We start from the raw sequence: 16,825 nt of genomic DNA on the forward strand, positions 1-16,825 counted from the left end.
CTGGAGCTACCCATAGCGGAGTGCATTTTAAAGAACGCTAACCCTTTCCTATCAGTGACAACTCCCCACCAAATCTCTACCTCTCTGAAATTTTCCTCATCTTTAAAGTTTCGAGAGATTTCTAGACCAGGTTTCTCATCATGTGGAGCAGGTGAATTTCTCAGATGCCAGGTCATAGGGGGAGAAGTTTATAGTGAAGATTTTTAACTATTTCCTCTTCCAGGCCTCTGAGAAAGGATGGGCCTTTGAACTAGTGACTCCCTGCTGTGGGAAGAAGTACAATCTCTCCCCAAGAAACCTCTCCTTTGTAAGCCAAGGAAACAGGGAAATAGTGTCGTTTCCTCCTCACATTCGCCCCCTCGAAGGAGAGAGAAGGCTGAAGGACAGGAGACACTTCCTTCCCCTTCCATGGGAACCATTTCAGTTTGTAAACTCTTTCCCCCGCAGCCCCCACCTGTTTGTTGCCTCATGCCAAGCTTGTCCTGACACAGTGGAGCTTTCAAGGAAATAAAAAGACACCCTGAGGTTTACACTGCACACATTTGGGAAAATGATGGACCGAAACAGAACTGCTTTGCAGGCTTTTTCTTGGAGACCTAAGACCCCCACGAATGAATGACTTCCAGGCCCTCAACAAACTGGTATTTTTTTCTTTTCTTCTTTTTTTTTTTCTAAATTTACCTGGAGTTTCCTTTACTCTGTACCAAAGTGCAAAGAAGTGTTCACGTCTGGTATGGTGAAGGCAGGGTTCATTGTAGAACTGGGAGCCAAACAGAACAGGCCAAATTGGTTGCAAATGTCTAAGAAATTTTTACAGGAGAAAGCTCTCTACATGTCAATCCTGTCTTATCTTATCCTCTTAGAGGGGTTTGCCTTTTCCCATTCAAATAACTGTCACAGGAACAATCTGAATCAGCAACCAGGGTCACACAAGTTCTAGAGGCCAGCCTGTCAACTCTGGTTCATAAACACTGCGCCCAAGGACCACACCGCTGACTGGAGTGTCACCCGCCGCACACTCAGGGGAGAGAGGGAGCCACCCCAGAACAATCTGTGTATCTCAACACAACGTTGTTTGGTTGGGTCTGACTGTCTTCCTCCCTGAAAGATCACCCTGCAGGGGCCGTCTCGTGGGAGTCAGGAAGCTGTGTCTGCCAGTCCAGATCCTGCAGGCCTTTGAAAACAGAAGGGATCCTGGAGCGCAGGGCCTTGCAGAATGTGGGGGAAATCTTGAATTCAGGCAACAGGGGTCAGAAGCAACTGTCGTACAAGTGGTAGGCCAAGATGGTGTCACATTTTGTAATCTTCCTCCCCTCACTGATTCATTCAACAATAATATAAGTCCGTATGTATTGCTTATTATGTAGGAGGTGCTGTTCTAAGCGGTTTACATATTATAAGCCAATTCTCAAAACATCCCTCTTAGTATACCCTTTTGACAGAGGAGGAAACGAGTACAGAGAGTAGGAAATTTGATGAGGTTGCACAGCCAGTCTGCCTCCAGAGTTCACGCTCTTACTCCCTCTGTATATTTTCTCTACTCAATAAATATTTATTAAGTGCTTCCTATGTGACAAACATATGGGTACCATTCATGTGATGAGTCTTATGAAAGAGATCAGCAGAGGTGTTAGGGGACCACACTAAAATGTAACCATAATAAAAGGTTGGATATCTAGAGTATCCCCTTGTAGTTTAGACTATGAAACTTATTGAAAATGTCATGCCATAGCTCAAATGGTCTTACACTAGGCGACGTGGGACTCTGGCAACAAGAGCCAATGGATAAAAATAAGAAGATATAAAGTGGGTAGATTGGAGCTGGAGAGACTTCCCTGACAACAGGTGTGTGCCCTACAGTGCCGGCAGACTGTTCAGTGAGCAGTGTCTCAAGGGCATAGGAAAACTTGGATGTGCTTCTGGCAGACCTTACCATCCAAGGAATAGTTCAGGGAATGGATGAAATATCCAGGTTCTAAACAATCAGACTGTTCACAACTGGACCCCAGTGAATAGCTTGGGGTATGTGGAGCAGAGCTCAGTTATGTAGAAAAGAGAGCTACACGGAGCTTAGCAGAGTTTTAGGGCTCCATTTAAACAGGATGGAGTTAAGGGCAGGGTGCAGTCTCCATGAGATACTGGGATACCGTATGAGAGAACTGAGAGGGAAGCCCAATCATGGACACTGAAGACAACACTTTGAGAAATGGAAGAAAGTTATACTCAGTGGGTATGTTGGTGCTTGTTCACACCAGACGCTGTAGAGCCAAGCTCTATGGGAGAAAGATTGGTAGCATTTATTGAGCTGAGGATGCTGCCCCAGCCAGGATTAGTTGAAGTCTGTGCAGGCAAAGCAAACAGAGAATCAGGGTGATTTAAACAATTTTGGTAGATAGCTTCATGAGGAGATAAGAGTATAAAACAGAGACAAACTTGAGTTTGAAGCTTACTCTGCCACTTATCAGCTATGTATCTTTGAGCACACGCCTTAACCTCTAATCTTCAAAATCCTTACGAAAAACATATCTACGGCTGTGACAATCAAATACATTGATGAATATGAAAGTGCCAAGTACAATTCTTGACACACAGTAGGTGCTCAATAAATGATATTTTTCTTTCTTTATAAACTCCAATTGAATATTATTCAGTCTCAATATTCCATTTCTCAACTACTGATGACATGTCTACTTTACTCATCTCAGTAAAAATACCTCAAAGCATTTTTATATAGTAATAACTTCCTAGGCAGGACGTTTCTATCCCTTTGCCTCATATTAAAATTTGTGGCAGAGAGAAAAAGAAACTCATTCAGAATCACAAAGAGGAATTCTAATTCTTTCATCAAACCACAGCCCTTAAGTTCAGCAAAGAGCTGGCTCTTCAAAGATTAATACAATGCACTCACACTGCTTGTCCAAATTGTCGTCCAGTTTTTTAAAAATTCTCTCTCTTTCTGTCCCTCAGATGAGTATGATTTAATCTCCAAAGCGTGCATAATGAACACATTACTATTTCCTCTTCCAAGAATATGATGTTACAATGTGGGGCCCCATTCCTGAGCTAGATAGAGAGGAAGAGGTCATATGTCCAGTCTCCACACAGGCATTCACTAGTTGAATTTCACACAGAGTACATCTCTGTTCCCTAGCCCCAGAGAACACTGCTTATCTTGGCAGCTTTCTCACAAACGTAAAACACAGATAAGTCCAGTGCATGGTGGATGACCCAATGCAAACTCAACCAGCAACAACCAAAAAAAAAAAAAAAAAATCACCTCTACTTAATGCCATCCAATGGTGAATCAAATGAATCACCTTTGCACTCAGAGATGGCAATATTTTGGTTGATGTTACAATTCAGAGAAACAACATATTACTATGAAATCATGATTACACGATTACATAATTACCATGAAGTAATGCCTCAATCAATCATCAGGTATTTATTTCAACCAGCAGTATGCCAGTGCTTTGGGGTTTATAAGTGAAGCAGAAATAAAACTAACGGATGAGGGGGCTGGCCCGATGGCCTGGTGGTTAAGTTCGGTGCTCTCCACTTCGGCAGCCTGGGGTCAGTTCCCAGGTGTGGACCTACACCACTCGTCAGCAGCCATGCTGTGGTGGTGAACCACATACAAAATAGTGGAAGACTGGCCTGGCAACAGTTGTTAGCTCAGGGAAAATCTTCCTCAGCCAAAACAACAAAACAAAACAAACAGAAACTAATAGACAGGGTCTCAAGGACAGACGATCTAGCTGGAGAGAGAGAATTCCCATCATGAAAAAAAAGAACAACCCTTGGGGTTGGCCCAGTGGCGTAGCAGTTAAGTTTGCACGCTCTGCTTCAGCAGCCCTGGGTTTGCTGGTTTGGATCCTGGCTGCCGACCTAGGCACTGCTCATCAAGCCACACTGTGGCAGGAGTCCCACATATAAAATGGAGGAAGACGGGCACAAATGTTAGCTCAGGGCCAATCTTCCTCAACAACAACAAAAAAAGAACAACCGCAAATAATCCCTAGTTGATATTGACTAGCATAGTGTAGACAGAGAAAGAAGAGACCCAAGTGAGCTAGAATGGTTTTGAAGAGTTCTAGGCTATCCTTCACACGTCTGACAGAGTAGCTTTTCTAGAAAACAAATCTGACCATGTCATGACCCCTGCTTCAAGGCCCTCATGACTCCCCACGGCCCACAGGGTAATTTCTGCACTTCTGGGTGAGGCACAGAAGACTTTTCATTATTTGGTCCCTCTCAGCTTCTTCTCTTGTCATTCCTCTTCTGTTACAGATGCTCCAAACTGCAGGACACTTTCTCTAACACTGCCCTTCACACAGTTTTTCCTCTTCCAGGAATATTTGCTCTGAGTGCCCTTCTAAAATCCCATTTGCTGGCCTAATTTCTACTTTTCCTTTAAGAATGGACTCAAGTATTACCTTTCTGGAAAGCTGTCTTTCCCTGACACGCACACCTCCATAAGCAAATTCACACCCATGCTGCATTACAGCTCCATGCTCTAGACTCTCAAAATGCCTGTGGACATATTTATTACAGCACTCACCACACTGTATTGCAGCTATTGATTTATTTAACTCTCTTCCCCCTCCCTATTGCCCAGTTTTTAAGATCAACCTTATTGAGGCATAACTGACATATAACAAAATATGTCCATTTTAAGTGTATAGTTCAATTAGTTTTGACAAATATATTCATGTAACCACCAAGACAACGAAAGGATAGAACATTGTCACCATCACAAGAACATGTCCAGGCTCCTCACTGCTCCCTTGCTCATTTTAAAAAATAAAAATTACTGAGATTTTATAAAGACATTTATTTTTCATACTTGACTCTTTTATAAAAGTTTCATTATTTTCTACTATATGCAAGTATTATTTATAATTTAAAAATTAAATATTTATATTTCAAAGGTATATTTAGAGTAGCTAGAAATTAATCACTACGTTGAAGATGAAATAATATTTTAATTTCAAATAGATTTGATAGATTGATTTGTACCTGCACAAAATTTGTAAATGATTATAAGAAGTCAGTTACGAATATTCATGTGTAAGAAGGTGCTTAACTAAATGTGTTTAGTTAATAAAGATTCAACATTATCTGGATGACACTTTCTGACAAGTGAACTAATTTTTTAAAATAAGTTTAAAAAACATATATTTTTAAGATACATTGTATTTAAATAACTCAGAAGAGTGTAGGACTCCCATTGCTAGCACGTGGGAGATTAGATACCCTAACTATCCCACAATTTAAAAAAACAATTTTAAAATGCTTGGTAAAATAAAAGTATAGTATCTTTTTCATACATTGATAGGCTGGCAAGAACTTAAGAACTCTTAACAGTCAAAACCTATATGAAAGCAGAACCCACAGAGATAAGCATTGAAGTCAATTTCCATTTAGAAGGCATTGGCCAAACCAGGTAAACTTAAGCTTTGTTTTTGGTGACACTTTTTTAACTGCCCACCAAAATTGCATTTGTGTTTCCCCTTCCATAGTACTGAGTCATCACTAGTAAATGGCTGCCCAGCCAGATGACATTTCTCCACCTCACCTCCTTCACAACCATGTGGGGCAATGGGACAAGTTCTCAGTGATAGACTGTAAAGCGATATAATGCACGTCACTCCTGGTCCAAGAGGGTTAAGAACTGAGTGTGTCTTATTCGATCTTTTTTTTAGCTAATTACTGGCTGAACACAGAAGACTCCCAGACCCCAAAGGATGGTGGGGCTGCAAGAAGAAGCAGTCTGAGTCCCTGCTCATCATATGGACAAAAGCTGCCTTCTCATCAGAAACACCTAAATTGGACAATTATATGATTGAGAAATAAACTTTTATTGCATTAAGCCACTTAAATTTTTGGCTGTGTTTGTTACAGCATTAGTGTGACTCTAACTAACACAGATTTTATTCCTTTAAAGGACAAAGGGAACAATAGAGAAAGCCCAGGGCTGGCTCAAGAGAGAGAATCTACAGGGATTCCCCACTGTGTAAAACTGGAACCCCAAAATGTTATTCCCTCAGCCTTAAGGTGAACCAGGAATGAAATGCCCTCCATGACAACACAAGGAAAGTTGCTTATCTTGAAATATGGTGCTGAATAGGGGCAGGGAGAGGTGAGTCATTTCCCCTCATAATTAATTACCACAAGTATACCCATCCATCAGTTTCCAGCCTATATTCACATTGAGTGGTCTGAAAAAAAAAACCTCAAGCTAAGAATTTACTTTGAAGTGACTTCCAGCTGGTAGTGCTTCCAGAAGTAAATGTAAATTCTCTCTGGAGAAAAGTCCTTTCATTCCAAGAAAAATGAACCCACAGTCAAAAATCACAAAACTAACAAGGAAACAAAATACCATGTGCAAGAACCAACAGAAAGAACAGAGAGTAGAATAAGATGGTAGAATAAGAACAGCTATTAGAATTGCCAACTCAGAATATAAAACCATTATATTTAATATTGTTGAGAAACACTCCTCCATGAGTCTCTCTTGTTCCTGCATGGCTTGCTTTTTGTGCCAAAAAATCTTTGGCCCTGGCTGATCTTTACCCAGACTGTTTTTTCAGGCCTGTGTCTGCAGCAAGTAACCTTAAAGGACAAGGTAACGTCTCCCACTGGGAGAAAGTACAGGCTTGCTTAAGTCTACTATAAACTGGCAAGTTTCCAAGGTCAGTGACTCTCTCCTGTGCAGGGAGCTATCTAGGCCCATCTGTGTCACTCCTGTTGGAATTGGGGCATAGGGAACCAAACAAACATGCTGGCACTCTGGTTACAACTTGTTCTATAAGTAATAAAGTCTTGTCTCTGAAACAAGAGTCTCATGACTTCTTTCAGCATTTACACAACTGTGGCAAGCTAACTTGCAAATAATGTAAAATCTCATACCCTTCACAGTTCTTGACAAATAGACTTAAAAAAATAAAAATATGAATAGGAAGCAAGAGACTAAAAAAATGACTAGAAGATTTTAAAAGAACAAAACAGAACTTCTAGAAGTGAAAAATAGAGTAACTGAAATTTAAAACTCAATAGTTGAGTTAAAGGGCAGATTCTGATCTCCTCCAATTATTAACCAGTTTTTGTTTCAATAAAAAGTAACTGAAGAGAGAATTAGTGAATTGGAAGATAGATCTAAATTAATCAGAATACAACACCGAGAGCAGAAAAAAGATAGTAACTCTGAAAGAGAAGTTAAGGGACATGAGCAAAGAGTGAGAAAAATGAACGTAAACCTTGTTGGAGTTATAAAAAGAAAAGGAAGTAAAAGCAATTATTTGAAAAGAAAATTACAGAGATGTTTGCAGGCTGATCCACATATCCACCAATCCACATACTTATGAAGCCCCATGAATTCCAAGAGGTTAAATAAAAAGAAACCCACACCTAAACACAGAAGAGCGAAACCGCAAAACAGCAAAAATGTAGAGAAGATCTAAGTAATTAGAGAAAAGAGATATTATATTCAAAGGAATAAAAATTAGACTTTTGGGGGGCCAGCCCAGTGGCATAGTGGTTGGGTTTGCATGCGCCGCTTCAGCCTCCTGGGGTTCACAGGTTTGGATCCCAGGCATGGACCTGGCACTGCTTGTCAAGCTGTGCTGTGATGGTGTCCCACATACAAGACAGAGGAAGATTGGCACAGATGTTAGCTCAGTGACAATCTTCCTCAAGCAAAAAGAGGAAGATTGGCAGTAGATGTTAGCTCAGGGCCTGTCTTCCTCAAAAAAAAAAAAAGCACTTTCAGCTAGTTTATGACAGAAACAATGGAAGGCATAGGACAATGAAATATTTTGAATGTACTGAAAGAAGGTAACCTAGAATTCTATACCCACCTAAACTATCATTCTAAGAGTAGACTCAAAATGAAGGCAGCTTCAGACAAAAAAATAGGAAGATTTTTGCTTCAGTTAGACCCTCAGAAAAGTAAACCCTAAAGGAAAAAGAAAAATCATCTGAGATGGAGTTGAGATGCATAAAGAATGATATCCTATTTTATACCAACCAGGTTGGAAAAATTAAGAAATCCGACAATTCCAAAAGTTGACAAGGACATGGAATAGGGGAAACTTTATGCCCTGCTGGTGGGAGTGTAAATTGATACCACTTTGGAAAACAATATGGCAATAACTTGCAAAACAGAACTTGTACATACCCAACTCAAAAATTTCACCTAATAATTATTAACCTATAAAAACCCTTATACACGAGGCACTCTTACACAGGGGGATAAGACATGTAGAAGTATGTTCATAGTAGCATTGTTCATAATGGCAAACAACAGCAAATAATTGAAATATCCATCAACATATCTGTAAATAAACAAATTATGGTATAACCACATAATGGCATATTAGTCAACAGTGAAAATTAATGAATTATTACTATACGTATGAATGTCACTGAATCTTAAAAATCTTAGAAACATGTTGAGTGAAAGAAGTCAGTCATAAAAGAAATCAGATATATATCATATGTGTAACACCATATACATAGTTTATGTAACTAAACAATATTTGGGGGGATACATATATGTGCAATAAAAACTTTCAAAAATCCAAAGAATGATTAAACACAGATTTCAAGAAAACAGTTACCCTTGTGGGGAAAAGAATCAAGAGGATAGGATGTGGCAGAATCCATACACGGATTCAACAATTGGTCAAGTTCTAGTTCTTAAGTTGGTTGCGAACTCACAAGTGTTTGTTTTAATATTATACTCTATAACTTAAACGTATATTATTTTGTAGGGATCAAATATTATAATGTAAAGAAACTAACATTTAGAAAAAAAAGAAAAGGAATGGAAGGAATTTCCTTAACCTTGAAACCTATGAAAATCTTACAGCAAAAGGGTATAGGATAAAATATTGGTGAAATATTGAGGCATGCCACTTAAAGTCAAGAATAAGATAAGATATTTACTCACTATCATAAAGATGTTGATATTCCCCAAATCAATCAACAAACATACTGCAATCCCGATCAGATTCCTAGCAGACTGAGTTTTCTTCATATCTGCAAAACTTAACAAGCACATCCTAAATTCATATTGAAAATCTAAGTTCCAAAATCACCCAGCACAATTTTGAAGAGCAATAACTCAGTGGAGGGACATGCTCTATCAGATGTCCAAGTTTCCCTTAAATCTAGAATAGTTGAGGGAGTATCACATTAGCAGAGAGAGTATATCAGAAGCATGATACATGAGAGACGGCATTACAAACTAAAGAAGAAATGATGGACATTCTAAAATGGTACTAGGATAATTGATTATCCATATGGAAAAATTCATGTTAAAACAATAAGGCTCCATTTCAAAACAATCAGATTAGCCAATACTTAAAGAACTGACAATATCAACAACTGGTAGAGCAGGGAGAATCCTCACATGCTGCTAGTGGGGATATAAACTCACGTCCTCATCTTGGAGACCAATTTGGTAATAACTAGTAAAACTGAAGGCTTTCATACTTTATAATCCAGTATGCCACATCTAGGTGAAAATGTGTATTACATTAAAATGAGTAATACAGTGTAAAGTGTATTACATTGCCTTGTACTGAAAGAAACTAAAAGTTAACCAACAAAAGAAATGGATAAATAAATTTCACTCTATTAATCAACAGAATATAAAAAGCAGTTAAAATGAATAAACTAGAACTACAAGTATCAGAAGAGAAAATAAGATAAAATAGAAGCAAAATTTAAGTAAAAAACAGCAAGCTGTAAAAGTACATAGACCATATAAAGCTTATATAAAATTTAAAAGATGAAAATCAGTACTACTTGGATATGTGGATAACATATATATATATATATGTGTGTGTGTGTGTGTGTGTATCAGCATATGCATAAGAATGACAAATGCCAGATTCGGGATAGCGACTACCTTTGGGGAAGGAGGGAGGGGAATAAAATCAGGCGGCAGGGCCAGGACTAGGGTGAGGCCAGTCCAAATTGCAAGACGCCTAAAGTGCAAAATATAAGGATGCCTTAACCTTTAAGTTTGTGCAAGCGCAGGACACAAACCTAAGAATGAGTGCTTCCTTAAACTTTGTGCCCTCAGCAACTCACTTATCTGTCCCTAGTCTTGGCCCTGTTAGGTGGGATACACAGAGACTTCAGCTGCTCTCTGTGGAGTTTTATTCCTGTGTGCAAGTATCCCCTACAGAGAGAGTTCACATTTGCTTTGGCTGGATTTCACATTTAAGATGGTAGTTGTTATGTTACTTTCTTGAATTGGTATTGTCACCACATGTGGATATTAGAGATTTGGACTCCAAACACAAGTGCTGTGAGGACTTGGTATAATGATTTCTCATGGGAGATTCTTTTTCTCTTTAAAGAATAACCTAGAGAAAGACATGTGACTAAGCTTGGCAGTGAGCTCCCTCTCCCCTGGCTTTGCATCTTGAGCAGAGAAACGTGAGAATAAGGAGAGGGTGGGGACCAGTTTGGAATTTATACCAGGGGCAGTGCCCTGAGCAGTTCCTGCTGACTTGGTTCCTGTCCTAGTTTTCCAAACTTCTCATCAATTCTGTGAGCTTCCCAATATCCTCCAACAATTTCCCATTTTCCTTAGAGTCAATTTCTGTTGCTTGCAACCAAGGAGCCCTGACAGCCTCATGCTGTCAAACAATGAATTTATATGATTCCACTTGTTATGACTGATCCTTAGGAATCAACTTTCTCACCATGACTTGATTTCCCATTTAGGTTTGGTAGGATTCTACAAGGAGGATACCTACTTGTACATTTTAGGCCCTAAGTCAGTGCTACCTCCTTTGGCTGAATCACTGTGGAGTTATTAATGCCTAAGAGATACACCCCTGACTTAATGTTCTCCAGTCGTGGTTGTGCCTATGGCCCCTGAATAAAAATTTGCCGAGCTGGCCTGTGGTGCTGGCCACACTAAGAATTATAATCTCAAGTCTAAGGAAATCCATCATTGCACCAACTGTGTCATTTGGACTAGTCTTACCTCGTCTGTCTTTAACACTTCCCATATTCGAGCATGATCCTCCACCAGCCAGTGTCCTGTGCTTTCTACCTTGCTGGAAAGTTTGACTTTAGACACCACTTGAGTAGGCTCTCCCACAGGTTTCCCCTCCATCTTGAAAGAGCCAGGCAGAAGGCATTACGGATCTGTGTGGAAGAATAAAGTGTGATCCAGGTTAAAAGATTAAGTAACATAAAAAGAAATATGAAAGTAAATTATCAGGCTTGATTTGTGGATAACGAGACCATTAAAGACTATCACAATAATCATCAACTTTTATGGCCACTTTCTTTATTTTAAATATTTATTATTGGTATTTTAATGCAGGCTTCTGGAGGTAGGGACACATTTTGATAATGGACAAAGTGATATAAATTTTAAAGCAAAGTAAAAAGCATCATCTGCCTGTTAGAGCTGCTTGTCACTTTGCCCTGACCCCCTCAGCAGGAGAGATGGAAACGGGCGGATGTAAGACAAGCCTGAGTGGCGTTTTCATATTTCCGTGCCACGTAGTCTGTGTGGAAGAAGCACTGGCCACGGTGTTAGGAGCTTTACTCTTCAAACACTGAGCACTTGTTTAGACGAGGCTCCATGCTAGGCATATGCAAATAATTCTGTAGTTTGGTACTTAACCTTAAGAAGCTTAGCGTCTCAGGGCAGAAAAGGTTGTAAACAAGTCATCACAATACAGCGTATTAGCGTATAGTGTGCGAAATGCCACAGCAATCATGTCTCTGACTGCAATGGAAGCACAGAGGAAGATTCTCTGATATTTATTGAGCCTTGGTTTCACTGGCAGTTGCTGAAAAGACAATATTTAAAAATTGATACCAATTTTATAAAGTCTACTTCCTCAACATCTTTCCATCCGCCACTGGCTTGTTCAGAATCACGTCAGGGCTGCTCAGCACCGTCCTCTCCTAAGGAATCTCCTTGCCTCCATTCAAGTCCCCTGAATCTATCCTTCTCAGGGCAATTTTTATAAAAACCGAATCTGATAATGATGTCTCACCTACCTGAAAATTTTCCTAGAGAATAAAATCCTAACTCCTTAATATAGCATCCAAGGCCCTTTGTGCTTGGCTTCCTCCATCTCCCTCCCCCACCAGGCATGGCTGCATCCTCAGCCACTCTGTTTGAGACAGTGGAAAGTACCCATGGATCTCAAATATATCCAAGACCTTTAGGCTTTGTTTGTGACACGTCCCTTCCACCCCCAACTCCAAGAGAATAAGGACCCCTCCTCCTTTGTTACTCTCTGTATATACTCTGCACAGATTTCTATCATGTCACCTGTAACACTTTATTATATTTATTTGCTTTCAAATCTATTTCCACTTTCTGGTCTTTTAAGCATCTTGACACTAGAGATGGTGCCATGTACAGAGTAAGAACTAAATAAATGTTTGATGAATTAGTTAATTCAGTAAATCATGAGACTCAAGTGAAAATGAGGCAGTAGATCTAATTAATATTCAAGCAACAGGTGTAAAAGTCAACTTCCCTCTTCTCTTTAACTTTTTGTTTGTTTGTTTTTGTTTTGTTTTGTTTTCTCGAGGAAGATTAGCCCTGAGCTAACATCTGCCAATCCTCCTCTTTTTTTCTGAGGAAGACTGGCGCTGAGCTAACAGCTGTGCCCATCTTCCTCTACTTTATATGTGGACGCCTACCACAGCATGGCTTGCCACATGGTGCGTTGTCCACACCCAGGATCCGAACTGGTGAACCCCAGGCTGCCAAAGCGTAACATGCGCACTTAACCACTGCGCCACCGGGCCAGCCCCTCTTTAACCTTTTTATTGACTTAGTGGGCTGTAAGTTCTTCATAAAAAAGGACCAAGTCTAACATTTATCATGCACCCCAAGCAGCTAATATTGCAAGCTGCAATTACTCAATAGTTAACAACAGACTAGTTGTCATGGAAATGTCTTCAAGGAATTGAGCATTTCTGCAAAAAAGCAGGTCTTATGCTCACACAACCTACTGCCCAAATAAAAGTAAGTGGAGGGGCTGGCCCCGTGGCGGAGTGGTTAAGTTCGCGCGCTCCGCTGCAGGCGGCCCAGTGTTTCGTTGGTTCGAATCCTGGGCGCGGACATGGCACTGCTCATCAAACCACGCTGAGGCAGCGTCCCAAATGCCACAACTAGAAGGACTCACAATGAAGAATATACAACTGTGTACCAGGGGGGCTTTGGGGAGAAAAAGGAAAAAAAATAAAATCTTAAAAAAAAAAAAAAGTAAATGGAAATCCGCATTGATGAGCCAGGCAGGAGTGATGGGTCAGAGGATTTGAGAAAAGCACCTTCCGCAGCGGAGTTACCTCTCTGCCTCACATGCTCCATCGGTACGCCACGGAGGGCAAGCCATCTGCTTCTGAGAGCAGCGATGAGGCAGCTGCTAACCCAGCCATTGTGCAGTACTTAGAGACATGAAGCACTTCAGACACTCCCACTAGCAACCAGGAAACAGACCCTTTATAATTCATGTTCAAAGTTCTGAGTGGATGTGCTAATAAATGATGCTGACACACACAGGCAAGGAAGTAAACAAAGGAGAGTCATGTAAAGGTTTCAGTCCAAAAAAAAGGAAATTAAAATAAACAGGCAAAATGGAAACAGGCCAGATTAGTAGGGAAGGAAATTCCATTGTTGTTACTGGAGATAATACTGTAAACAACAAATAATAAATCAAAACAAAGTGGAAAAACTACATGAAATAGTTTTGGCTGTATCCTTTGTATGTCATGGAAACATAACTGGATAAAATAGACAAACTACAACATCTCAGGGTGAACAATGGACCATCTGTAAGTGTAATGTATCCCAGTGACCACGGGCTCTTCTCTGCTGTCTGCCCACAGCTGCTTTCTCATCTCCGCAGTGTGGGTGAAAGTTGGCAAATTTTCAGTGTTGGAGACTGAACTCTACTGTGCACTGACTTCCCACAGATTGTTCCTTACCCTGTTTGGGAAGAAGATGCAATTCTGAGTTTTAAACCCTTTCAAAGCACTTGGGAAGTAAGGATGGATGCAGAGAGGCAGCCAGCTCTTACAAGGCTCTCCAAGCATTTTGAGATCCACCACCCTATCTGAGACTCAAGGCCCTTTCACCCATCTTCAGTACATCTCCTCACTCACAAAAAAATGACCATATATCCAATATATATGAGCTCCCATTGCATACCAGCCACTGTGCTAGGTATTTTCCACATTCTCTCTAATCCATTCAACAACCCTGCAAGGTAGATATCACCATTTTACAGCAATGACAAATTAGGTTCAGAGAGGTTAAGTAACTTTAATACACTGCTGGAAAGTTGTAGAGTTCCCAACTTCATGCTCTCTTCTTAGGACAGTTCAGAAGACCTTCAACCCCCTACCCCCACCCCATCACTGGGGGAATGTGACCTCCCTCTCATGCCCATTCCCCCATGGACTAGAGTTGAAGTGGCAATGTCTTAGCTAACTGGAACAATAGAGCCCCCTTGAGAATGGTCACATCTGATGAGTACACAGGTAAGAGTGGGATAGACAGAAGGAGGGAAACATCATGGGAAAACAGATCCTCCCTTTTCCTTTTTACTCCCCTCTCAACTTCTGACCAGGGCAGGCTTTCCGGGTGTGACCTGTGCAGTCACACACAGGGCCCCGTGCTCAGAAGGGCCCTGTGCTAGATTGAATGCTCTGCTGTCACTGTCTTAAAATTATTAATTTTTGAACAAGGGGCCCTCCATTTTCATTTTGCAGCCCCAAAATTATATAGCCAATACTGCTGCTGACCCATCTTTTTCCTCTTCAAATGTGAAGTTCCAATCCATACCTTCTTTGAACAATACATGCATTACAGGTTTCCTAGTTCCCTAAAATGAGCTAGAAGTCTATATAGCGGAGCCATTTTTTGTTAGAATAAAAACAGGAGGCATAGGTGGACCTTCTTCTACCTCTGAAACGCCGCCCGTCTTAGAGTTGAACTACTGTCTTCATTCTTAAAACACACACAGTCAAGATTTATAAGCCAACTTCCATGCAAATACCACTAATACAAGTCCATTGAACAGATAAGATGAAATCACTGTAAACCTAACAGGCAGAATCTTCAACGCTACTTAACCATTGGTCTAAAACACCATAAGCCTTATGAGCTCTTTTGGAAATCAGTTTTGAAGGACTGTCATCCTAAAACACCTCATATCCAAAACAGAATTTCTTTCAAACCACTGGATAGTGAGATCATCCTTAAGTTAGAGATGTGGAGAAAGAGAGCCATGTGTATAGAATGGCAAATGTCTGATCAGAGAACACAGAAGGAAAATTTTGCTCAAAAATTAAAAAGACAAGTGCTTGAGGACTGTTTTTTCTAATTGTGAAAGGGTCATGATTACACAGTATCTCTACTGCGCAAAACAGAGAAGTAACATAAGAACAAGGAAGACAAGTCCAACAGGATGGAAGAAAGATGCTTTCGCCTGACACTGAGAAACAATCTGCAGATGAGAAAAGCCATGTAAGGGTTTCTGAGGTCATTTGCCTTCAAATCCTAGAGCCCTGACATTCCCACCAAAGCTGAAAGGTTTTTTTATTTTTTATTTTCAAGTTACATTAAATCCAAAAACCATTTTAATAAATATTTATAAACCCTAGCTGTCTTATAAGAAGTTGATAAGTTAGAAATTGGTGAAAATAATTTATGATTATGATTATATAATCAAAAAATAACTATATGATTACTATTAATGAGAAAATATGTATTTCCTTAAAACTTGTGCTTTTAAGGTCTGTATTTTTAAAATATTTGCTACACAATGCTTATGATATAATATATAATAATAACATTTCTCCCATTCCTTCAAAAACAATCATTGTCTGGTGGTTATAATATTTTCTATGGTCATAACAAAAGGCCCAGTTCATGGCTTCATATCTTAAATCCTCATTAGGTACCAAAAGTAAATAGGCAGCTTCTCAGGGGCTAATCTTAAAAACATAAGTATTAAGCGACAGTCTGAGAACACAAAAAATTGCTGTTACTAGTGTCTGTTCTTGCCATTTGATAAAAATTATCCATAACTCCCATCAATAACCTTTTTGAAACATGGCTTTAAAAATAAGTGCTAGGGCCCAATTTCACTGAAATCTGTATTTATTTTATTAATCCCCACGCTGGACTTTGTTTAATAAATCAATCTGGACTTTACTGAATTTGACTTTCCTTCCTATGAAAGTAAATAATGTATGAGACATCCCTCTAAATCATTCTCTCTTTTCTTCTCCCTCTCCTCTTTACATATTTTTGGAAGGAAAAGAAAGTGTTTAATATGCAGAGCCTTGCTGGAATGGTTTGGTGTTTCTCGTCGTTATCCATCAGGGCCACGCTCTTCTTCTGCCCCTGCAGATTCTATCATATGTATTAAGAATACCGTATTTCTGCTTTATTCCCTTTATACACATAAACTCTTGCTTCTGCCTGAAGAATTCTTTTGATTTTTTTAACTCGACTCAGATTTCTTCTAATCTTGAAAATGTCTGGCAGTTGCCCTGTTCCAGTCTCTTCCCATGATTATTTGTCTTTCTGCCATCCTTTCCTCCTGCCTTCTCTCATCCCTGTTCTTCTTCCTAACGAGCTGAGCTCCTGTCCAGATAAGACAGGTTTGTGTATCTCTCTCTCCTATTATCTTCAACTCTTCCACCTAAAAGGCTGTCTATCAAGAACAGTCTTTGCATTTTGGTTTACTCAAAGGTTCGGAATAGCATAGAACAAAGAGCACCAAAATCCCAGTCAGAGGACCTGGGTTCAAATCAT

At 39.9% G+C, this 16,825-nt stretch overlaps 1 protein-coding gene across 3 annotated transcripts in view; it reads right to left on the bottom strand.

The window, feature by feature from the left end:
- Nucleotides 1-16,825, bottom strand: part of RGL1 (ral guanine nucleotide dissociation stimulator like 1) — a 239,082-nt gene that overhangs the window by 141,305 nt on the left and 80,952 nt on the right. For all 3 annotated transcript variants that reach the window (XM_014850298.3, XM_014850296.3, XM_044757665.2), the window contains exon 2: nucleotides 11,009-11,172. In XM_014850298.3, coding sequence (XP_014705784.1) covers nucleotides 11,009-11,140 — 132 coding nt within the window. In that variant the 5' untranslated portion in view covers nucleotides 11,141-11,172. The remainder of the gene's footprint in view (nucleotides 1-11,008; nucleotides 11,173-16,825) is intronic.

This window comes from Equus asinus, chromosome 25 (assembly GCF_041296235.1).
Source record: "Equus asinus isolate D_3611 breed Donkey chromosome 25, EquAss-T2T_v2, whole genome shotgun sequence".
In the NCBI taxonomy this organism is placed as follows: Eukaryota; Metazoa; Chordata; class Mammalia; order Perissodactyla; family Equidae; genus Equus; species Equus asinus.